General features: G+C 50.5%; 1 protein-coding gene across 1 annotated transcript in view; it reads left to right on the plus strand.

Annotated features, from left to right (window-relative positions):
• The first annotated feature begins 3,406 nt into the window (after window positions 1-3,406).
• The window catches only part of P2RX1 (purinergic receptor P2X 1), a 30,608-nt gene continuing 9,115 nt past the window's right edge, over window positions 3,407-24,899 (plus strand). The window contains exons 1-8 of the mRNA XM_019511429.1: window positions 3,407-3,710; window positions 13,106-13,253; window positions 14,533-14,604; window positions 15,331-15,400; window positions 15,679-15,775; window positions 17,785-17,865; window positions 19,642-19,783; window positions 22,110-22,240. Of these exons, the coding sequence (XP_019366974.1) occupies window positions 3,574-3,710; window positions 13,106-13,253; window positions 14,533-14,604; window positions 15,331-15,400; window positions 15,679-15,775; window positions 17,785-17,865; window positions 19,642-19,783; window positions 22,110-22,240 (878 nt within the window). The 5' untranslated portion in view covers window positions 3,407-3,573. The remainder of the gene's footprint in view (window positions 3,711-13,105; window positions 13,254-14,532; window positions 14,605-15,330; window positions 15,401-15,678; window positions 15,776-17,784; window positions 17,866-19,641; window positions 19,784-22,109; window positions 22,241-24,899) is intronic.

The raw sequence follows: 24,899 nt of genomic DNA on the forward strand, positions 1-24,899 counted from the left end.
TTTTTTTTTTTTTGTCTTTTTCCTGTCCTGCAAAACTTTTCTCTGTGTTCAAAATGTTCCCAATCTACATGGAGCCAAAGCCAGGAACTTTGCAAAATAAAAAGCCCTAGAGAGGGTCAGAGCCACCCCAATGGGCTCAGTGTCTGGGACACTTACCTGTGATGCAGAAGACACAGGTTGAAGTCTTTCACCTGCCTGATCTGGAGATGTGAGCCAGGGTGGGTCATCTCCTAGGTGAGTGCTCTTACCACAAGGCTCTTTTATGAGGAGATCATTCTTGTCTTGAAACAAAATTGCATTCTGGAAAAGCCCTGAACATTTAGAGAAAACTTTCCCACTGAAAGGTTGAACGAAGCTGGTAGATTCCCCCAAGTTTTGCTTCGGGTGGATGTATATGTTCCAATGGGGGAAAAAAACCTATTTCCTGAAATTGCAGGCCAGCTCTGGTTGCTGTCTCTATGTAACAAGGAGGGTACTATGGTGCACATTTAAGTAAGTAAAGGGTGTTTTGCACATGTTAGCCTTGCAGATCCTAAATAGCTATCAGAGGGTGTGCTGTGGCTTCTGGTTCTTGTGCCACCCTACAGAATCTGGAAATAATTCCTGGATTTAAAGCTTGGGGGTGCTGTGTGCATCAGGAGTCTGGCTCGACTTTCAGGCCTAGCAATTAGGAAAAGATAATCTCTCCCTGTAAACCAAGCGTCTGATTTCGGAAGCAATCGTCCTCTACCTTCATAGTGTGGATCTCCCTGCTGCCCATGCACGCGCACCCACGGTTACTTGCTGGTGTAGAATCTCGCTTTTAAGGGTGTCTTCCTGAAACCCATTTTAAAATATGCCACGTAAACCTTCTGGATCTTCCTGCGCTGAGATATCTGCAGTAGTGCAGGTGCCGAAAGCTCAGAGATGATCTGAGTTGTGGCCATGGGTCGCTTTGAGAAAGGGCAGCCCTCTGTTTCGAGATGACCTTTCCAACCCAGATCCAGCTGATACTCATAATCATTCTTAGGCAGTAAAGTCCTGCATGCTTTCCCCAGACTGCCAGAGAACAAGTCCACAATACCTTCCTCCTCCTGCGGTACGTTACATGTGAAACGGGGAGAGAGGGCTCTTTCGTCCTGTGCCACCTGCGTGCTGCATGGTGCCCGTTCATAATATAGAGGCACACAGAAAACACTCGTTCTACAGATCGCGATGAACAGCTACTGCAAGTGCTAGGTATCGTGGGCCAGATCCTCGGGAACATCTGAGCTGTGCTCAGCATAGGTAAAAGGGCTTTCTAGCATGTGCCCTGTCTCCCACCTTGAACTGCAGGCTATTTCAGCCCCTTGCACAAAGTAGAGCAACCCCAGAGAGGCTCGTGCTTGTTTCTCCCCTCTCCAAATCCCGTTCCACTATTTAAGGATCGCCAAAGCAAAGAGCAGCTTGTTTGGGGACAACCCTGGGACCCACGCAGTGCTGAGGACTCTTCCATAGAGCTGGCTGTACCAGGTTGGTGCCATGCAAGCACTGAGACCTGAATGCCCATTTGGGCAGACTCCCAGTCCATTTCACCGTGCAACTGGAGCAAGGAGGATGAAGCCAGAGCTGTGCAGCTACCTCTGTTAGGATTATCCCAGTATAAGGAAAACTTTCAGGCCCTGGCTCGTGCCTTGAGCATGAGGATTGCTATCAGGATCATTCCAAACACTCGCAGTGAAGCCTAAAGCAATAGCCTAAACCCTTTGCCTTTGTTTCAGTGTAGTTACTGGCTTGAAACCCAGTTCAGGTTTACTCCAAAGCCAAGCAGTTTTTCTGGGTCTCGGTTACGTGGGCTGATTCCATGAGCCGTGTACGGGCATCAAGGGCAGCTCTCAGTTTCACAAGTTTGGGCCGGCTTTTGCCTCTGCACTTTTGAGAACGAGTGACTCTAAAGATGAACAGTGCTGCACACCCAGGTGTGTTGCACCCAAAATAGTGACTCCTGGGAACTAGTGAAGTTTACTTTCCTTATTAGCTAATGCTGCATGAACTATCCTGGCCTCTGTCACATGGAGGTGGAACGGGGCACATGGGGCAGCATCGTGGCCACAATGCATGACAGCTGCTGGGCTGATGGAACAAATGATGCTGTTTTGGAAAGCCTCCCGATCCCCTCCTCCTGGGTTGGCACCTGGGGCTGGTGCCCTGGCTTGCCCATTAGCACCCCCCGCCTTTTTGTTCTGCTACTGCTTTCACAACCACCTCTTTCATGCCAGGCTGGAGTGATAAAGCTGTGATATGTATCAAAGTTTTCTCTGTGGTCAGGGGACCACGCTGTACACACTGGGGAGGCAGGGTTAGAAATGAGACTGTGCACGTCTCCATAAGCTAGTGACACTGCAAGTGGCAGTTAATAAATGAAGCTGGGGCTAGCCCTCTGCTCACAGGCCTGGGAATTGGAAGCTCCTATGTTCTTGATCTCACTCTGGTGGGTTCCCTCCTTTTGGGCAAATCCCAAAGCCTTTCAGCATCCATTTCCCCATTAGTAGCGGAAGAAGCTACTTGTGTCCCAAATGAATTGTGGGATTTGGTTAATGTTTCTAAAGCACGTTTCCTGCTCCAAGACGTAGTCTTTTCTTTTAGGATCTTCCTGTAAGGGCTGGTCAGTTGGGACAGGAATGTTGTAATGCTGCATTTACTGAAAATCAGCTCAAAGCTGAGCATCATATCTGAGCACAGCTTAGTCACAGCTGAGTCAAACCCCGGGGATGTGCACAGTCTAGACTTTGTGCCTCTGTCCCTAGAAGGGCCATATCAAGCCCCAGGAGCTAAGCACTACTAAAGCGCTCGGATCCAAACTCCTAGGCGTGGGTCATTGCTTTGCGCTCCTGACCCCCTGCCCTGAGCTCCCTGGTCAGCGCTAACACCATGCGTGGAGCGTGGTAGGGAACAAAGCGATGGTCTCGGGAGGATGCTACTGAACAGCGTGATTTCCTGTTCGCATGAAGGGAAGCTATAAGCACAGGAAAAACAAACCCCAAAGGCATTATTTCCAAGGATATGGCTGTGTGGGGCAGCAGGCAGCGCAGGAAGGGAACGAAGGACCCGTTAGCTTGAAGTAACCCACCACAGTCTACCACCAGGATTTCCCAACTTCCACCTCATGCTGCGGGTTGTTACCTGCAGATGATTTTCACTTTCTGAGCAGCTGTACGTGGCAAGCCCTGTCCTGTCAGAAGCTCTGCTCCGCTACCAGGCATCAGGATAATTTATTCTTATGTCTCTCTGAGCTCTGCCGCCCTGACTGCCCATGCACTGCCTTGCCATTGCTGTGCAGCGGGGTGGTCTGGGCTGGTTATTTCCCTTATGCACCCAAGTCCCCACCCCCAGACCATCTAAGGAGACACTGAGTACCCAGCATTAGCTTATAGGAAGAGAAAGCTCCCAGCCTCCTACAGCCTCTCCAGATGTGCAGAGGACAGCACAGCTAGGTACTGAGCAAACGAGACCTGACCCGGGAGCTCCGCCCTCGACAAGCAGAAGCAACGGAGCCTGTATTTGCTTTGGAGTCAGACTTGTGCACGCTTGAGACCGGGACCTGCCGCGTCAGCCATGGGGCACAAATTCATGGAGAAAGTGTCTTCTTTCCTGTTTGAATATGACACCCCCAGGATGGTGCTGGTCCGGAACAAGAAGGTGGGGCTCACCTTCCGGCTCATCCAGCTCGTGGTCCTCGGATACATCATTGGGTAAGGTTTTTTCCGGCTCAACCCAGGGCTGGCAAGCCATTGAGCTCGGTGCTCGTGGCACCAGGTTGTGATTGGCTCACCTGTTTGTCTGCCACTTTGGGGGGAAGAAGTAAATCTGCAGCCCTGCCAGCCTGGCGCCCCGAGAGATCTGGGGCAGCAGCGCGTTGCTGGTTTTCAAGCTCCATGGGAAACTGTAATGCACTTCCTTGTGCCTCCCCACGCTTTCAGCTCCAGACAGGCTTCATTTTCTGTTCTGAACTGTTAGCCGAGCAGTTAAGCTAGCTGAGCTGTTAACTGTTAAATGTTACCACTGGCCTGGTAAAGGGTTGCTGTGTACTGCCCAGAGGGGCCTGCATGTCTGTGCTGTATAACCCACATCCACTGCGCACAGCCTGTTGATTTTGCTCAGCTGCCTGGAGGAAAGGCTTTTTAGAAAATCCTCAGTGCCTGCTGCTGTGACTGTTTCCATTTTTTTCGAAGGAAAAAAGCAGCGAGGGACAGGTTTGCGATTTGTGGCATGTGAACTATAGTGAGGAGGTTGTCAATTTATTCCCTGTTTCCCAGAATGGAGATAGGCCCAGCCCGCAGGTTACTGAAGAGCCATGGCATGTGGTTCCCCCAGGACAGCATGGTTTCCAAAGTCGGTGTTGTTTTACTGGTATGTGAGACCAGCCCTGAAGGCAGGCAGTGGCTCTTCAGGAGCTGCTTCAAAAGGGAGTAAATAAAGCAAACAAACCTAAAGCTCCTGATGGAAACTGGGGGTTTAGAGTCTCTCAGCAAAAGGGGCTAGCCCGATTGGCACGTATTGGTTTTTCAGGGCTTTTGTACGTGTGCTCTGGGTGTGGGAGGGGCGTGCTTTAATTGGAGTGGGTCCGAGAGCTGCTCTAGTTAAAGCGTCTCATGTATCAGCGTCCCCACGCTTAAAAATGGCCACGGTGGCACTTTAGATAAAGCTTGTTGACCCAGCTTTCGATAAAGCACTCCTGCTGCCATTTTTAAGCGCGGGAACGCTGACACACAGGACTGCTGCACTGCAGTAATTGCAGCGCTCCAGCAGGCTCGATTAATCAAGTCTGCTCCAACACGCTGTAACTGCAGCACGCTGCTAGTATATAGGCAGCCTCAGTGACTGCTCCTGACCCAGCCACCTTGGGCAGCTGCTAAGCCCTGTTACTTTGTCCTGTGGTTTTCAAGAGCCTCTGGATGATGGGTTCAACGCATCCTTTGGCTTCCAGATATAAGGCGAGCGAGCCTGGTTGTCCACCCAAACATCTCAGCAAAGAGCACGGGTGCGGCTCGGAGCCACCATAAGTCACTACAGACTCCGAAATGCCCACCAGCCCCACACCAGCGCCTCGCTTGCTCCTCTGTCATCTGTCTCTGGCATGGGGTGAGTGGTGCAGCCCAGTCTGTGCAGCCAGGCCGTGTTGGCCTACCGGCTGCCTGGCCGCTGGGGCTCCCGTCGAGCTGCCAGAGGAACGTGGAGCCCCAAGGGAGGGCAACTGCGACGGAAGGAGAGTAGCAGACCTCCGGCTCTGGTCACTACTTACATCTCTTGGCACCAGTGGGGATGAGTTTCAGTCCCTCCTCACTCCTCTCCAAACACAAGAGGGGGTGGCAGTGCTAGAGAAGGGCCTTAATTCCTTTAAAAAACTTTTTGTGAGATGTTTCCTTAAGTGAGGGCCCCAAAGACTCCAGGGTTGTTGCAATGCGGGGCAGGAGGGTGGTGGGGTGAACAGTATCTGCCCCCCTGGCCCCTGAGGAGAGCACAGGCCCTGGCTTGTGAAACCTGTGTCTAGGACTGGCTGAGAGCTGAGGGTTTATCGTCTTCCCTAACCCTCCCTTTTTTCTGACCAGCCTCATCTTCAGCTGCTGGACTGGACTGCTTGGGCGCATCCGGGCGAGCATGGACGTTTCATTCCCCAGGGATAAGTAGCAGCGGTGCACCTTGTGCCGCCGCAACTTATCCTAAGGAAACACCCATGCCGTGCACACTTTGGCGCCAGCAAGTTACCCCGGGTGCAGTAAGGGAGGCTGGGGCCAGCACCGTGCTGGCCCCAGCAGCCTTACCTGGGGTCCTGTGGGCTTCCTGGGGCTGCAGCTGTGGCGATCCTGCTGGGCAGAGCCTGGCGGGCAGCTGCGGCCCGGCTCTGGGCAGCCTGGCTCCGCTCTTCTGCAGCACCCGCTGCCCCAAGCGTGCGCTGCTCCAGTTTTTCCAGGGGTCAAAAAAACCCGCAGAAAAGAAATTGGAGCAGCGCACACATGGGCAGCGCGCCCTCGCAGCGCAGAGAGCACCGGACTGTGTGCTATGTGGTGCTGCAGATGTGTTTGCAGTGCCCCATACCACATGGCCGGGCTCATCCGGATGCGCCCCTTAAGTCTCCGCAGAGGTCAAGTATGAATGTGAACCAGAAAGGTGAGGTTAGGGGAATTAACATGGGCCCCACATGAGAGAGCAAAGCCCCTGCCAGAGCTCCCTGAAAACCAGATCCCAGAGTTAGGGTCTGGCTTGGTTTTGTCGTCTTGAATACACGCAACAGAAACAGAATAAGGGCACAAGCTAGGCCGAGCTGAGTACATTTGCGAAAAGGTGGCCTGCTGGTGGATAGAAGGTAGCTTAAAATCCTGTTGGTTGGATTTGGTTTGATGCTTTCTCTCTTTAACTCCAGCACGCTTTCTTCCGTGTGAGACTTGCTGGAGGACTTCATGGGCCGTCTCTGCCAGACGGCACTTCTGGTGCTCTCTCGTGGCCAAAATGCTTTAAGACTGTAGTGGTCCTAGTTCTCTGACGGATCCATGATTATTTTTATTTCCCCTAGGCTACAAAAAGATGTTGCATCGTCTTGGAATAAAGTGTGGTTGTTCAGGTATCCATGTATGTGGTCCTGGGACAAACCCTGAAAAGGTTCAGAGGGCAAGAAGTGTTAACGGTTTGTCCCAAGACATTGCACAGTACATCTGAGCAATTGTCCCAGGATTGCAGAAGTGGATCAACGGCAGAAAAGTGGCAGTGTATTCAGCTGTTCAGTAAACCCCACCGTATGCGCCCCTGTATGTGCACCAATCCTGGGCTTTTTATGTTCTGGGACAACCACGGGCACAACTAGTCCCAGGACATATGCAAGGTCTGTTCCTAGCCATAATCTTTTCCCTACCAGTTTCAGGTCGCAAGCACGTTTCTCCTTTGTGAACAAGCCTGAGGGAGCTGGATGGTTTTACTTTCTTTGAAAGCAAGTTTGCCTGGCAAACTTCTTTTCGTTAAGTGGGTAAAGCAGTTTAGTGCTTTTGAAGTAAAGCTTGTTGGGAAATTGCTGAATGTGCTGGACATCCGGCTTGCTTCTGTGAAGAAGCAGTATTGTAGTGAAGCCAGCTGTGCTCGTGCGTAGCTGTGACGGGCCCCTTAACACGTGGCAAAGACAGAGGACTGAACTCTCTGGCCCTGGCTTCATTTTCAAAAGATGAGATGCCCTTTGCTGGGCCAAGGGAGGCTCTGCATTAGCTTTGAGGCTTGCATTGTCTCCGCGGGCCAATCGCTAAAGGGTCATGGTTGTATCCAGTTGGCTAGTACATTATAGATAGGGAAGTGGGGCCTGGCCACCTGCCAAAACACGGAGGCTGGTTTACATGTTTCTAGCTTCCCCTTCCTCAGTACATGATTGTCATCTGTACACATCCTGAGATGAAAGGTTATCTCTGAACACAGTGCCAGGCTCTCATCTCTGTGTGGGGCCTGTGGGTTTCCTTGGTTTTTCAGTGGTTGACAAGTTTACATGCAGAAACTGCTCCAGCTACGGGACGACTAATGGCTCTTCTGCTAGTATTTTCCTTCTTGTGCTGCTGAGAGAAGCACTGGGGTTTCTGTTTCCCAGGCTGGGTTCAGGAGGATTGGCAGTTAGCGTGCGCAGTGTGGGACAATGATACGGTATTTGTCTTGGACTTGCTAATGCCAGGGCACGTGCTGTATACAGAATGCATGTAAGGCAGTTCTACCGTGCTGGCTAGATCCCAAAAACTTGGATGTTTATCCACAAGGCCCTAATCTTCATTCTGAGCATCTCCAAGCTAGGGGAAGTTGTAATTCATATTATAGGCTCTCCCAGCTAAGGGGCCTCATTTACATGCATATAGTAAGGCAATCCTTTTCTCCCAAAGCTCTCAAATCTAGATGGGCAAAGGCCCAAAGAGAAAGCAATGTCCCTCGTTTGCCACTGGGAGGTTAAGCTGACAGCTGGGGTTAACAACAACTGCACGAGGTGATGTGCACGTTTCTTAGGGCTGTTGCTACTCAGATCAGCGGCACGTTTAACTAGTAGGGTTGTGCGAAGCTTCGGTCCCTGATTCAATTTGGTGGAGATTTGGCCCAACTCGGTGGCCGAATCTCCGAATCTGAACTGAATCAGAAGACCCTTTAATCTCTCCGAATCAAATCGGACGCCTCTGAATCGATTCGGAAAGCTTCGGAGATCTGGACATAGACACAGCTTTAAATGTTTTTTCTACATCCTTCTAGGAAGCAGGTGGCTCGTGGGCGCTGCAATGCTGGGGCGCGTGAAGCATCCCACAGAAGCACGGGGGGCTCCCCAGCGCGCTCAGCAGCAGATCTGGAAGTGGACCAGGAGCACTTCCGGGTCCGCTGGGGAGGAGTACTTGTCCCTTGGTGTCCCCTACCTGCTTTTTCCGCGACGCAGAGGAGTTGTACGTGCAGCCTGTTGGCCACTATGGAGCTTCAGTGCACCAGATCTGGCTTGGTTACCTAGCCACACGGGCGACGTTAGCCAGGGTTGAGCTCATTCGTATGCACCGTTGAGCAACTGAGAGAGATACGGCAGTCCAGGCAACAGCCCTTGCTGTTGCTGGCCTCCACCCGTTCCTCCCAGCAGATAATCAGTGAATGGCTGCGGCCTCAGCCGCAAAGCCGAGCTCTGGCTCTGAACTCGGAGAGGAAGAAGGGGCTTGTGGTTAAGCTGTTGGATGGGAATGCAGAGACTGGGGATCACTTGGTTTGCCTGGGTTTTGCCCCTCATGGCACAGTATGGGCAATGGACACCCATCTCTCAGCTCCCTCCAGATCCTTAGGCAAAGCTCGGAGTATTTATTTAAAGGTAGTTTTGCTGTCTGAGGTTTGGGTTTATTGACAAAGGTCAGCATTGCGGGGCCTACACCTCAGCCCCTCCACCTCTGAGCAAGGGTGAGCCTCTAGGAAGAGAGCTGAAGGCTCCTGCCCCCTTCTCCCTTGAGCCACAGCTCTTAGGGCTTTCTACTTGCCGCCTTTCCATTCATTCCTACAGACACCGGGATGCCCGTTCGTTAGGCTGTTCCCTGCCAGTCCTCCACAGACACATGCCCTCAGAGCAGCCCTCCTCCTCTCTGGCCAACATCCGCATCCACCTGCCCTGCAGCCTCTTACCCTGAGCTGCAGTCGGTCGCCCGTTTGGCAGCAGCTGAGGAGGCAGCAGACCCACTCTTTGACTTTTTAGTGGTTGTCGTGGAGTGGGACCTATTAACCCCAGCACGCACGGTTAACCTAGCAACTGGGGTTAACAACACCTGCAAGAGGGTTAACAGCAACTCCTGCTGCTCGGTTCTCTGCAGTACCTAGGAAAGTACTAAAGGAAGAGACAGTTTCCAGTTCCAGCCTCCATCAGCCAGAAACTACAGTGCAGTCCTGCGTTTACACACACATGGCCTTTCTCCCCTTCCAGCTCCCCATCCCCAGCAGGCCCCAGGCATGAGGGTGATGCACACTAGCTCCACAGCCCGGAGAAACCCGGCACAAACATTGTACAGCAATTCACTCTGGCGTCTCAGCTGGTGCTTTGGCCAGGAAGGCTCGTTGCTCAAAGCACGAGCTCCCTGAGCACTTTTTAAAAGTCCCTCCTGAGGTCCTGCCACCACAGAAGTTAAATGGACAACAAGATCTGGGGTGCTGGATCCTATGTGCAGAATCCTACCCCAGCAATGCTTGCAACATTGGAAGACCTGAGCCGGGTATTTTTGTATCATCAAGACATTTTTGCTGCCTACCTTCTGCTTAGAGGTGACATGAGATGCCTAGTGAAGTGCGTCGCTCCCTCTCCCAAAGCAGAGCTGAGTAGTGACAGCCCGAAGATAACTGCACAGCACACCTCATGCAGTTGTTGCCACCTAACACCCCTAAAGTTGTTGTGGTAGACATTGGCGCGCAGGGGCCGTGCATAGACTAACCGCGAGCTGTGTGTGCACGATGCTTCAAAGCGGGCTAAAGGCTTTTGTACCACTTTAATGGTGTTGGTGTTTGCATGCCTCGGCGGCGTATTGCACATTAATTCCAGCCGTTGTAGGAAATTTGGTGGCGTAATGCGCCTTCAATGACTTGGGGCGCCTCTAAGGAGTTTTAGCTTGCCGCCCCTACAGCCATGGAGCAAAGCACCGGGCTCGGTGCAACTCCGTGGCTCTGCAGGCAGCCTGACATCAGCCTGGGAAAGCAGGCTCCACCTAAGAAAAGTGGCGAACCTGATCTTCCCCCTTCCCCGAGCCTGCCTGCCTGAGCTGTGCAGGGGCCCGGTGCTTCCCTCCGCAGCTGCATTGCCCCCCAGGACCGCCTGAGCCTGGTGCCTGCGGGCGGGTGCTGCCTGGGGAGGGGGCCGCCACTGCTGCGGAGAGAAGCACCTGCCCCCGCTGCAGCCCAGGGACTGCTCTGCCTGCCAGCAGCTCGCCCTCCACTCCCCACGGCCAGAGAAGCAGGTAAGTCAGCAGGGTGTGCGCCCGACACCGGGGTTTAATCAGCCCTAAATTGAAGCGGCGTTTTTTAAAACCCACCACTTCAATTTAGGGCCCCCATTTCGTCTGCACGTGCCCATGGTTACTAAAGCTGCTGTTGCTTTATTGCGTGTTCCCACAAATCTGGCAGGGATAGCTGTAGAACTGTTGCCACTGTGGGATTAGCCCCGTCCCGTTAACGATGGGCAAAGTATTTCAGCCTTGCTTGCTGTGGTAAGCTGTGGATGCTTTGGAAATGAACAGGCTTCTCTGGGTATCAGGAACATCACTTCTCTCTTCAAATGCATTTTATAAAATTCAACAGGGAGCACGCTATCTCCTAGTAGGGTTATGAAAAACGAAAGAATTGCTACAAGCTGTCCCAGCCACTAGGATTTCTGGGTTGGAAACTACGAGCCCCTACTACCTGGACCACAAGACCTAGCTGTATTAGTCAAAGCCTACTCGTTAGCCTCTCTACATGGGCTAGCCACCAGTAGAGAGAGACAGGGCACCATACAGAGAGGGCGTGGGTTTTGCAGAGAGGGTTGAATTTGGTCTGCAACCGAGAGGCTTTCTGTACTCTGTCGCCTGAGCTCTCGTGCACTTCTTCTCTCAGCAGGAGAAGTCAGGCATGAACTTCACACGTTATTAACACTGCACGTCAATCGGCGTGTCCCATGCAGCTTTCCACATCTGGGTAGTGAAAGGCACTGCCAAAGCTCACAATCGATACATCTGCCACCTCTGCCTGTATGCTGAGCTCCACCAGCGGAGCTCATCTTGCGTGCCAGGGCCAGCGGGCTCGATGCCCACGTTCTGGAAGGGATGAAAAGCAGAGCTCTCCTTTTTTTAGTCTGGCAGCCTCCTATGTGGACCATTCCACACGGTCGCTTGGATTTCGACCCAAAATGGTCGCTTGGCCTTGTTTATAGTCTCCCTGAGTCACAGTTAATTAAAAAGCAGTTTATTCACGTGGTGGGCTGATTTGCATCAAAATCTGCCCATGTTGAGAGTATTAGCCGCCATATGAATGCGGTGAACCACCCACAAAGTAATCTGTGCCTGCATGTGAGCACCAAGCCGCAGCACAGACTGTTGCCAGATGTTACCGCCAACCAACTCGCCAGCTGTCAGTCAGGACCAGAGGTTGGCTAATCATTAATCTGATTTAGACAAGCCGTAACCTACACCCTGGGGTGAGAAGGTGTTTCAACCAGTAAGTGTTACTCTGATATAAATTCAGTCGATTCATATCCTTGGCCTTGAGGTCAAGCTTAGTTGAGCAGCCAGGAAACCCAATTCATTCCTCCCCTGCCCCGCCTCCTCTCCCTGCTAGCCAGAGGTGAAGTAAGTAGCCTGCTGTGGCTCATCTCTGCGAACCCTGCTGAGTTTCACTTGGAGAGCAAAGCGAGGTTCTTTGGGTAAATCCGACATCTTTTATTAGACTAAATCAAACAGTTGGAAAAATTCTTCTTAGCAAGCTTTTGGGCACAAACGCCCTTTCTCAGGCTGAGGAAGCGTCTGCAGTTGGTCTGTGCTCTTCCTGGATGGAGTAATAAAGCAGCCAGAGGCCTGTACATATACAATGAAGCCAGTGAGTTCAAATGTACGTTTTACCCAAAGAGTCTTGCTGCCTATGTCCTTAGACCAACACAGCTACAACCTCCTATACCCCCGAAACCTAGAGAGCCAGCTTTTTTTCATTTGAAGGAACTGAAGGAAGGATGAAACGTTTGAGGAACTCCAGAGACAATGACTTATTAATCTAAGGTGGGGTAGAGTCGACATGCGGTTAGAAAAGAGTCTGAGACTTGCAGGACTTGGGCTTCTGTTCCTCACTCGGACGCTGGTTGATTTTGATTTTTCAGTCTTGAATTTATTGTCGACGAAAGGTGGGGGGAGTGATGTTTTCACCCTTTGTGAGGGTTCGAACAGGCCTCATAAGTTGCTCTGGTGAAACATTTTGAGACCTTTCCATGAAAGAGGGGAGACCATAAGACTTTTGGGGTGAGATGATGATCTCCTTGGCCCCTCTTACAAGCCTCCCATTGGAATCAAGGGAACTCATCTTGCAAGATCGGTTTAGGGAGCAGCTTGGTAATAGTCCTTTCGCTGTCTACCTATCGCTCCTTTTCTCAAGAATATCAAAATGATTTACCACCGTGGCTGGATTAAGCCCCACAAGACCCCTTTGAGGTAGGTACGTATTATCCTCGTTCTACGTAGGGGGGGGGAATTGACTCCTGTGGACATAAAGGTTCACATTTACTTTGAGTTTCAGCACCTCAGCTCTTGAGCGGTCAACTTTGGAAGCCTGGGCCTGCGTTTCAGGGGTGCTGGGCCTGCTGACCTGGAGCTACGAATGGTTAGCTCCTCGGAAAGCTGGGTGTTGCGTTTCGAGAACAGGAGACCCAAAGCTTTTGACAAGCCGGACTTGCCTGAATACACAGCAGAGCTGAGGCCAAACCCAGATCTCCAAACACGTTGTTGTTTTTAGCGTTGCACCGTGATATATTCTTCCCGCAGTAGCTCCACTTTTTCTCATTCAAATGGAGCCCGTTCTTACGTCTGCACCATCCATATGGCAGATGCTCAACTATGGGTCTAAGGGATGTGATACACAGTGACTCATATGTATTACTTTGTTTGCCTAGGTGGGTTTTCCTGTACGAGAAGGGTTATCAGTCCCAGGATGGCGTCGTCAGCTCAGTGTCAGTGAAGCTCAAAGGTTTAGCTCTCACTAATGTAAGTGGGATGGGCCCACACATCTGGGATGTGGCCGACTATGTTTTTCCACCTCAGGTAAGGAAGAGGGAGGGTTTTTATTCTACTTTGTCAGCACTTTGCAGAGGGGAGGGAGCTAACAAATGGCTCCCTAACTCTACAGCCTCTCCTTAAAGCAGCTTGTCTTCAGTGTCTAGAAGAACGATACTTCTGTGTTCCCCTGAGGGCCTGACTTTTGACGGCGCTGAGCTTCAGGAACTTCCTCTTCAAGCCCATAGGAAATGGAAGTGCTTGGCACTGATGAAAAATAAACTTCTCAGTTACTGCTTGCTCACGATGAGAGTTGCAGTTCACTTTGTGCTGAAGCCTAAGGGGGCCATTGAACCACAAGCGTTTCGACGCACTGAATAAATGTTAGGAAAGATCTTTCTTCCCCCACTCCATGTCCCTCCCCTTCCCCATCTTCTCTACTTCTGTTTAACTCTCTCCCTCCTGCTGTTCAGAGGTGTTTTGTGATCAAGCCCAAACTTCCGCCTTACGCTAACAGGGCACTTCAAAGACTACTTCTGGGAGCTGGGAATCCCTTTGCTGCGCTCCAAGACAAGCTATCCAAACAGCTGGTGTGGCCATAGAGCGGCAAAGGTCCCCATGCCAGCCCAAAAGGGCGGTATCCCAGAACATTGCAGCTAGTTACTGGAGGCCTCGGCCTCCGTATCTGGTTAGGTGACGCTTGGTTTCTGTCCGGGGTGACGTGGCTGGATTCCCGGTTAGCTGGTGAGAAGTCCTGGGCCGGAGTCCGGCGGGTTGGTGGATGGCAGGTGGGCAGGCGCCACTGCGGCTATGCAGGAGCAACGTGGGCAGACATACGGCCGCACTAAGATGCCACCTCCAAGGTCGCTACACTCCTTGCTCCCACACAGTGGTAGTGGCGCCTGCTTGCTCACTTGCTTGGCGCGCCACACTGCTCCTCCTCCTCGCTCGACTCTGCTCTGGGGCTTTTGGCCGACCAGCCAGGACTGGCCTGGCCAAACAGAGGCGTAGAGTCGCCCTGTTGCTCTCTCTTCCTGGTGCTGCTCCCCATGGCAGCAGCTCTCCTGTCCATGAGAGAGACTGCTTTCCTCTTACTAGCAACCGCATCAAAGCCTTCACCTAGGGGGATTGGTAGGAGGGGTAAAGACCAGCCTGAAGAGAGGAGGAAGGCATCTCTCTCGCACTGTGCCTGCCAGCACGTGTCTAGCCTAGGCACCTTCTGGCCTACACTTCAAATGGGAGGTTGGTGCCCAACCCTCTGCCCAGTAACAGGAAGAAATCCTTGAAAATGTCTTCACCTTTGATCTTACCATCTTCTTCTTTGTAGGGGGACAGTTCTTTTGTGGTGATGACTAACTTCATTATCACACCTGGACAGAAACAAGACACGTGCCCCGAGGTAAATAAGACCACTTCGTATTTGCTCCCATCCCACCCATGACTCGTTTCCTTTAATTTTACGTTTACGCCAAGTTGGTGGCAAAATCCAGGAAACTGTCCCTCCTCTCCGTCCTCCAATGCTCGCCTGTCTGGGTGGTTTCACCTTGAGCTGACGGCTTTCTCCAAGGTGAAGGAGGAGCACTCAAGTTAGCTCAGCGTGTCAGTTGTTGGTGCAGTCATCAGTGGCGATCAAGGGTTATTTCAAGGTATGGCTGTTCTCAGTTAAGCTAAGCTAGCTGGAGAGATGCGAATGCATCTTGATAAACCACGTTGTCAGAGTATGGCAGTGCTTGTCTGCACGTGCAGTCAGGAAAATTTTTTGTAATGAAAATTTGAAGTTGATTAGTTAAATTGTGTTAGACCCCTGTGTGGACAGACTAATAGCTTACTCAGGATTGAAGTGGCCTTCATTCAGTTTTGCTTCCTTTCCTTCCAAGCTGAATTAAGATGAGCAGAATTAAGGCTATTTCACAGTGGTTTAACTAATCCACTTTGAGTTCATGCTTTTACTTACTGAAGATCAAGTTCCCTGAGTGTCCCCGTGTAGACAAGCCCCCAGTCTAAAGACAACTGGAGTTCCCTGCTGGGCAGCTTGAGGAGAGCTTTCCCAGGGAGTTGAGTGTGCAGGGAGGTATTGCTCCCCATCTGAACCACTGAGATATATCTGCTTTCTTTCTCAAAACAGCTGCCACATGCGGGACGTTGCCATTCTGACAGTGACTGTCCCAAAGGGGAGTACAAACGTAAGGGACAAGGTAAGATTATGGGCCTCAGCCCAGGTCATGCCCCCAAAATCTAATAGACATGGATGATTATGCCCTTTGTATAAACTGGGAACCAAGCCACTAATTGATCAAATGATCTGTGCTTGAGAGTCTCCGTCACAGGAGCCTTTGACAAGGCTGCAACTTGAACCCAAATCCCTTAAGCCATGTCTAAGGGCCTCAGATGTGAGCTTGATGACGAGCACATCTATTTGATGGACATTCCTCTGCTATAATGGTGAGTATGAACTCTCACCTCTTTCCTTCAGGTATCATGACTGGGAAGTGCATAGATTTCAACAGTACTGTCAAGACCTGTGAGATATTTGGCTGGTGCCCTTTAGAAGTAGACGATCATATTCCTGAGTAAGGAACTATTTCACACATCATTCCCATTTCCCAGCTTGCATGAAAGGGGTACTGCCGCTACTGGTATAAAGTTAGGCTTTGCCCAGGCATAAGACCGGTCACTAATGACTGCTGTTTCTGGCTAAACTTTGACGTTTTCTCTGACTCTGAACAGACCACATTTTGACCCTGCTGCATGGTGATCTAGCTTAGGGTGGCCAACCTGCAGCATGGGTGCCACAAGTGGCACAAGCAACCTCTGTGCCATGGCACTCAGCGGACGGGGAGGGGACAGGCAGCAGAGGTATCCCAGGGGACAGGGCAGGGAGCAGAAAACAGAGCATCATACCAGGCCGGAAGCACAAGGCAGGAAACAGAAAGCAGTAGATCAAATAAGGGAAAGGGATCAGAGTGGCACTCGGAGAGGGCACAAAACAAATTTGGGGCACACTTGCCAAAAAGCTTGGCCCTAACTCATCTAACTACAGCTTTGCAGGGGAGCAAATAAATCCTTGGTGGAGGGTGATAGAGGCAGGTCCCCTTTTGCAGAAGGAGTTGCTTCCCGCCCCCCCCGCCCAACCATTCTGTCTGTCTATCCGTCTCTCTGTCCATCTATCTCTGAGTAGGAAATTCTCTGTAGCGTTTTGTGGATGACACCAGATGCCTCAGATTGTCTCAGGTCCTCGTCTTCCAGTGGTAGCTCGCAGTCTTCCTTTTCGGATTCACGCATCTTGGCAATTCAGAGTTGCTGAGTCTCTGCCCATCCTGCAGCGCTCCCACTCCAAGAGAACTCAAGGCTACAGCACCCTGTGGGTCAACTGTTGGGCACTTGTTTCTCCTTCATGCGGCCTGTGACCAGTAGTGGGTAGCTGTGCAGCCTCACTCAGATGCTGATGGGCTTTGGGATATACTGTTGCCCAGAGTTTCAGCTGGGCCCTCTTTCCCCCAGTCCTGAACAGTGAGGCTTCTTGGAGTCCTGGATATGGGCTGGAGAGCATCCTCTCCTTTCTGCGGCTGGAAGGGATCTCATCACAGAGGAGGAGGAGGATCTGCATAGGAGCAAGTTAATGCATGGGACTGCAGGGCCCAGGCTCGGGGCTCCCTGCCGATCAGGGACACCAGGGCCTGGGCAGGCACAGAGCTCCATGTGGGTGGTGGCAGCTTCCGGGGACTGTCTTTTTGCAGGATGCCCCATGGGCAGCCACACTCCTACTCCCGCTCTCCATCATCTGCGGGCAGCCACTGGCACCAGTGCCACTGGGACAGGATGGGATGGGACAGCCCTGTCCTGCCACGCCTGGCAAGGGTCCAGTCCTGTCCTGTCCCGTCCCCACCCCTGGCTCGCCCCAGATGTGCCAAGGAGACTGGGCAGACCCAGCCACAGCCCCCTGGCAGACACAGAGGAAACGTGCCCTTGCCTGGCAGGGACCTCCAATTTTCCGTTTGTCCAGAGCCCCAGTAAATCTTAATCTGCTGCATCTGTAGGAGCCCCCACAACCATGGGCCCTGAGCTTGTTGATGTAGAGGTTTGCCCAGGAATAAAGGAATCTGGGCCAGAAAGTGCTGTACAGTTGTGTGCATCCAAAAACCACCTAGCATGCATCAAGTCCATTGTCCTCTGTACCGGCCAGTGGTATTTATGGCTAGAATAATTAGAGGAAATTTGGCTTTTACGTTATTGCCTCTTGGGTTGTATGGCATTATTTACTCCAATGAAATGTCGGCATGTTGAATAGTGAAGGGAGACTTTTTCATTAGGCTTTGAGGGAAGGCCATTGTGCATTTTTCTGCACGGCAGATGCTTCTCCTCCTTTTGGTGCTTCTTAGCTTTTACCTAGGATGCTGTGGAATTTGTCCTTTTTGCTTAGAGAAGGCCAGAACAAGATCAAATACTTCATTGGGCCTTGACTGTTCTAATTTGGATGCTATCCCATATTTCTTTCTACCTAATCTTCCTCTCTTTATGGTAATTACTTAGAGGTTGGCTAACTGAGCAATGAACATTTGTTACTGCTTGTATTTTCCAGCCCTGCACTGCTCATAGCAGCTGAAAAGTTCACCTTGTTTATTAAGAACAGCATTACTTTCCCCAGGTTTAAAGTCTCCAGGTGAGTAAATGTTTTAGTTGTGTGACAGGTCACAAAATGTATTGCTGTTATTCTGGAAAGGCTTCTTTTCATGTGGAAAATAATTACTTATCAGCAAGCGCTTCACCACAACACACTTTATTGTCCAGTAGAGCTAATTACTGTCCAGTGAGCATCCATGTCTATACATGCAGATGCTTCCTGCACGGCAATTGGCTCTAATCATGAGTAAATTTACTTGAGATTACTTACGGTGCACTAGCGCACATGTAAATGCCTGACCAGAAGCAAATATGCTCCCAGGCAGCAGGGGGCAGGAGATTGCTCCCTGCTTCTGGGAGCTGCCTGCTGCCAGGCCAGGCTCCACCACTGGAGCCTGGGCAGGGACAATGGACCCCTGCCCCAGCAGCAAGCAGCTCTCAGCCCCCGCTCCGTGATTGTGGGGCCCAGGCTGGGAGATCCTTATCTTCCAGCGCCAGCTCTGCGGTCGTGGGGCCGGCACTGGGAGATTTGTTTCTCCCAGTGCCAGGTATGCACGGAGCTGGCACTGGGAGAGAAAGAACTTCTAGTGCTGGCCTCACAACTGTGGAGAGCTGGTGCTAGGAGACAAGGATCCCCCCCACCCCAGGCCCCATGATTATGTTGTGGGGGCTGGGAGCTCCCTGCTGCTGGGGCAGGGGGACAGTGTCCCAACCCCAGCCAGGAGACAGCTGGACTAGTACCCAGGGGGAGCCTAGAGTTCCCCCTACTTGCTGCAGGGGCCCGTTGCAGGGCTGCAGGGAGTGGGAACAGTCTGCTGCTAGGAGCAGCAAATCTCCTCCCGCATCCCTGTACTTGTAGACACATGCCCAGGAGAGTTTACTCCTGAGTAGTTTACTCTAGTAAACTGCTTCCGAATTATTTGCATGTGTAGACGCACCCACTGAGTCCAGTGCTGGGTTTGTTATGGGCTGCTGAGGTCAAACCATTAGCAGGAATCAGGGCTGGTTCTCAAACCGTGCAGTAACCAAAATGGGGACTCAACCCAAGGGCCTCTGAGCAATGAGGCTACACAGGAGTAAAGTTATTAGCTTGTTTACAAAACCAGACCCTAAATTTAGAGCACATGCTCATAAGGAGCACTTCAGCTATTTAAAACCTGCTGCCTTTCCAGCAAAAACTTGAGTCTAAGCCATAGTTTGGTCTTAAAACCAGAGAAGCAAGTCATGCAGTGCAACAGTGAGAGCAGAGTTCATGTACTTCTTTTTCTGTCTCTTGCTTTTTTAATATTATCTGGAAAAAAAAAAAAAATGCAAACGCATTACTAGAGTGGGAGCAGGTAAAACACCAGAACAAGAACTTTGCCTCAGTTTTTCAGTCAGGACAATGATGTTGAACACGGTGTTAGAAGCAGCATAGCTAAGGGGAATGAGGCTATGGAAACAGAAAACACCACAAAACAAACTGTAAAATGCTCAGGCTGTTCAGAGCTCAAAGAGGACTGAATAGTTTCCACCCCAGGATCCTGCAAGAGCTGCCTAAGAAGCTGCAAGTCTGGCAGCAAGGACTTTTGAGATTGTCAGAGATCCAGAAGCACTTGCCCCGTTGGGTGCAAAATGGTAGAAAATCTGAGGGTGGGGGAGGAGTGATGAGTACACTCATGATAGCAGGGGATGAGAGGCAAGTATTTTAAACATGCCTAAATGCTAAGTGGAACCGAAGCTTCTCGGGAATCCTTATCATCTCTCCAGTAGCTAATAAGAAGCTAGCACGTGAGATTTTAAGACTAGCCAAGTTCTTTGTTTTTTGAATTCACAGACGCAACCTTGTTGAAGCTGTTGACAATAAGTATATGAAAAACTGCATCTATCACAAAGTCGACCATCCATTATGTCCCCTGTTTGAGCTGGGATACATAGTAAAAGAATCGGGTCAAAATTTCACGACATTGGCCCACAAGGTATGTAGATCCCATCTGACATTTTGCTGCTGTAGTGGGCAGGTAGGGGGATACCCGAGATTAATCAAACTGTCACCTTTGAGCCGTCCAGATCTTTACAGCCTGCTGTTCAACAGATTTGCATGAAGTTGTGCTCAAAGTGTTATGAATCTATACAGAGGATTTCTGCAATTGCTGAAGTGACTAAATATTGACATCCTCCATGGTAGTGAATCTGCCATTGTAAGACTGGCAGCACTTCTCCCCGAGACAATTCCTTTGTGATTTCTAAAACCAACTGAGGAATTTGGAGGCCTAAATCCTATGGATTTGGGTTTTTAAAACCCCCAGCCCAAAGGTCAAACCAGGAAAACTCCACAATGTTGTGTTCTTTACAAGATTTGATTGTATGCAGACTTTCCCTTCTATGTCAGTTGGTATTTGCATAGCGCAGCCACAGCTGCACTTTTTGCATCGCACAATTAAGTGTAATAAGTAACATTAAATGCAACCATAGCTATAGCTGCTAAAAGGTGTTTAAAAAGAAAAAGAAAACCTATTAAGCCCCAGTTAGCTAACTCTGGGAATCAGAGTATGCTGTATTTTAGCCTCTGATCCAGCTGAGTTTTAAATATCATAGTTTGGCAGGAAAATATTCTACAGGTGAATCCAGTTCATTTTGAAGAAGTTTCTCTTGATCTGGGATGCAGCATATCCTTTTCCTCTCTTGTTCTGCTCTTAATCCTCCTTTGACCTACCTTAAATAATTCCTTCTCCATTTGTGACTGTGTGATCCCTTCAGATATCCACAGGTTGCCCTAACATTTCCCCGTAGTTATTGTCCCATCACGATGCACAAGGAAGATCCTTAGACAACAAGCTGGCGAAGTCCCATAGATCTATTATATACACCCTGTGTAAGACCCTCATCAGCCAATTCTCATTTCCTTGTTATTTTAATGTCTGAACCCATATTTCTGATGCTTCGTATATTTTATCTGCCACAGAACTGAGCCTTCAGAAAAACAAAACCAACAGGGTTGTCCTGCAGTACCATATTAGCAACAGGTTTAAGCTGCAGGGAAATGTGATATAATCTGCAAATACAGGTCAGAAAAGGTTATTTCATATCAGGTTACTGATTGTGTTTATTTGCCGGGTTGCTGATAATGCACATTGTGGGAAGTTACGTTAAAAAGGTTTTAAATAAATAGAGTGGCCAGTCTCCACCTATCTCATCTTGTTTGACCTGACTATCAAGGAGTTTATTATGGCTTCAGCTAGGGCTGCTTCCTTTATTGCTCTTTGTTCGTGACAACCTCTCTACCTCCACCTGGGCATATGCACAAGTCACCTGCCTACATGTTAGTACTGTCCCACAGAGAAGAAGAAGGAGGTGTGAAGTGTTTTGAGGATACCCTGTCAGTGTTGCTCTACTGGTTATGTGAAAAATGACCTCGGGAAACCAGCGTGCCCTTACTCGTCCTCTCTCCTTCCCAGCCACAAGAGTTAGATTTATTTCTTGCAGTCCAAGCCTGACCTCCCAATCGCTCTTGATGTAACAACCCACAAAAGTAGGGTACTAGATGTTGATTTGCTGAATTGCCTGAAAGGGCGAGTAAACGACCCTGAATCAATCCATGCGAACTGCCGCACGTGTAGAAGTAGGGGCTGCACACTAGACTTCCCTTGTTTCTGCTTTTTTTGTGCTTTGACTGATGGACTGAGGAGTATAGCAGTTCAGTTAAATAGATCAGACTTCCCTGTTTAGGATCTGACGTGATTTGAAGCAATCAATTTGGGCTTTGACAAGCACCCTGCAGTCTTTGGCATTAGTAGCCAGGTTTATAGCTTCTCATAGCTGTGCACTTGGACACGGGTTATTGAATGAATGAAAGGGAGCAATGCAAAGCATTGTAGGCGTGCAGCACTGGTCACTGTAGCCAGCCTTACCAAGCCCCAACATGCTGCCATCGGGATTTCTTTGACTCTTCATATCGTACCAAATGAGACGATATGAGATAGTGTGGGAGAAAGAGAAAGTCCTATGAATGTCTTCCCCGGCACGGCCATAGGAAATGAGTCTTAGGATGTCACGATGGGTTAGTCTGCATGATGGGTACAGAGTGGAAGTCCTACATCACTGAGCGTAAAGAAAGAAGAATAAATTGACAGGATTTGTCTCATCATAGTTTGGACCTTTGACAGCCTCCTCAAAAAGTGAGTGTGTGGGGATAGAAAGAGCTGCTTTTTGCAAACAAAAGAGCTAAACTAAAAGGCAGAATAATGGCCTGAAAACAAGTGTCTGCACGATGAGAGCGCTGATATTTTGCAACTTTGATTATAGGGTGGAGCTGTCGGCATCACCATAGATTGGGACTGTGACCTCGACTGGCCTGTGACTTACTGTAAACCCATTTATGAGTTTCATGGACTTTATGATAGTGAAACAAATGTTTCACCAGGCTTCAACTTCAGGTATGAGTGACCTTAGTATCTTTTCCCAATAGGACTTCATATGTGGCTTTCTTTTCATCTTCCGCTATCCCAAGGCACTTTACAGGTAGGGTGACCGTATGTGCCATTTTAGCTGGGACAGTCTCGAATTTCAAAGGCTGGTTCTGGCTGGCTGTTGGGAATTATAATGGGCATCCTGGAAATGCATGGGTGCAAGGCACAGTCTGGTCAGGAGTCGGAGCAGTGCAGAGCACCTCGCAGGCAGCCCTGCCCCTGAGTACATGGGGTGGGGGAGCAGTGTCCTGGATTTCTGGGATGATGTCCCAGATTTCTGGGATTTCCATATGGTCAGCCTATTTACAAGGTCCCATAAAATAGGTATTATTTTCTCCATTACCAAAATGAACGCTGTCCTTGCAATGCCAAATAGCAGACTGTGAAAAGTAGTTTGCACTTCCCTGTCCTTAAATGATTTCTTCTTGTCCTCTTCCTACCTTCTCCCCTCCCCAAATTCCTAGCTCTTAACCACTGAAAAATCCCCCAGGAGACTGAAACTAATACAGGGCCACTCCACAATTTTTTTAAAAGATTAATGACACGGTATGCATTTATTTGCTGAAATGGGGCTGGCAGGTTCTATGGTTATCACGGTAACTATGAGTGAGTGAGTTTTTCTGAAGCCGGCACTGCATTTCATACCTAGCTCTTACATGACGCTTTGCATCCTTAGATCTCAAAATGCAAGCAGGGCAGTATCTTTATGCCCATTTTACAGCTAGACCGTCAAAGGCACAGAAAGAGGAAAGTCCCTGTCCACGATTATACGAATGGTCAGTGACAGGGCTCAGCACAGAATCTGAGCAGAAGTGCAGTATTCTGTCCCCTAGCGTCAATGGGATCGCTTGGGGCGATCAATGGACTCTTACTGCAACTCCCTTGAGTCCTCAGTGGGCGCATCTACACATATTATTACCGCGCATGAATAAACCCCGGAGCTTACTGCTCCAGAATTTATTGCTCCCAGGTGTGCTGTTTGAAGATGTGCCTGGGAGCAATAAACTCTGGAGCAGTAAGCTTCAGAGTTTATTCATGAGCAGCACGCTGAGCTGGATTTGAGCAGTCCCGGCTGATGAGGGCCCCAGGGGATCAGCCTGCTAGGACAGGGCTGCTCCCGCTGGCTCAATGTGCTGCAGAGGGACTGGCTGGGTGCTCCACTGTGGAGCCAGCCAGGGCAGTGTCTACGCATGCACTGCTGCAGAGAATTTACATGTACTATCCTGCTGTGGAGTAAATTAGTTTACTCCGGCCGAATGGGGGCATTTATTATGCAGGTTATTAGTCTACCACACAGTAAATGTCTTGCGCAGATGTGCCCAGTAAGAGTTTATCTGGAGTAAGGACTAGGGAGCTGGTATCACTATCCATACGTGAGTAATCCTATGGACCCTGGCTCTTCTGAGCATGAAGGCAGGATCAGGACTAAGCAATCACAGAATATGTTCCAAGTGTAGCGAGCATAATGCGTACAGTAAAGAACAACGTCTTTGAGTTAAAAATAAATTAAACTTAAGTCAAACTTCCTAAAACCAGCCAATCATCTTCTGAATGGGCCTCTCATCCATGGTTAAAGTACTGTAGTGATCAGCAGGGATCCGAGTTTTCCATTTCTTGCAGAAAAACACAGATTTTCCTCTTTAAAGGATAAAAGCCTGGATTTCCCCTTGCAGGTTGGCAGAGTCTCAGCCTGCAACAAGCTGCTTGGGGCTGAGGGGAGCAAGGGAGGGCAACTGGAGGCAGGGGGTGCCACATGCATGTGTGCACACACACATGTGCGGCTAGCATGTACAGCCCCGCAGGGTGGTAGAAGCAACCCTGGCAGTTGGATACAGGTAAGTCTGTGGGATGGGGACATGAGGGGGCTTGGGGACCCTTCAGACATGGTCTAGGCATGTCCATTGGCAACATGTTAGGGGCATATGTCCCCCCAGATTTGTGTGCCAACAGTAGAGCGTGAGGCACAGGGCTGCAGCCTGGCTGGACCAATACCAGGCATGAGCCACTTCCACAGCCCAGCAAGCAGGATCCGGCATGGGAAGGCAGACCTGGGTGGGGAGACTTGGTGTTGCCGCCACCTCTGCTGGGAGCCCTACACCACCCGCACTGCGATAGCCACCAAGGTGAGGTTCCCCCTGCCTGCCCAGCAGCAGTGGGGGCAGCAATGTGGAGTTGTTTCATCCCACTGCAGTGGCAGACAGGCACTGCCTCACCCTGGCAGTGATGGTGGCACAGCTGGTGTGGGGCTCCTGGCAGCGGTGGCAGCACCAAGTCTCTGCGTCCCACTCCACCTTCCCACCCCGGGTCCTACCTGCTGGGCCATAGAGGCCAGGCTGCAGCCCCATGCCCAGCACCCTGCTGTTGGCACAGAAATCTGGGGGGCATGTGCCCCCCCCACCCCCTGATACATGGCTGATGATATCACTTATGCCACACACACCCCCGTCCCACCCACCCAACCTTTCCCACAGACCACCTGGTGCGGGAGGGGGGTGGAGTGATGCTGCCAGGAGGAAGCAAGTAGGGGGCGGACAGGGGCTATGACTTGGGGTGAGGGGCACTGGGGAGGCTGTGGCTTGGGAGTGAGGGTTAACAGCATGGGCACAAAGCAGTGGGGGGGGGGGGG

The sequence above is a fragment of the Gavialis gangeticus genome, unplaced genomic scaffold (assembly GCF_001723915.1).
Source record: "Gavialis gangeticus isolate Ggan-Ray unplaced genomic scaffold, GavGan_comp1, whole genome shotgun sequence".
NCBI lineage: Eukaryota > Metazoa > Chordata > Crocodylia > Gavialidae > Gavialis > Gavialis gangeticus.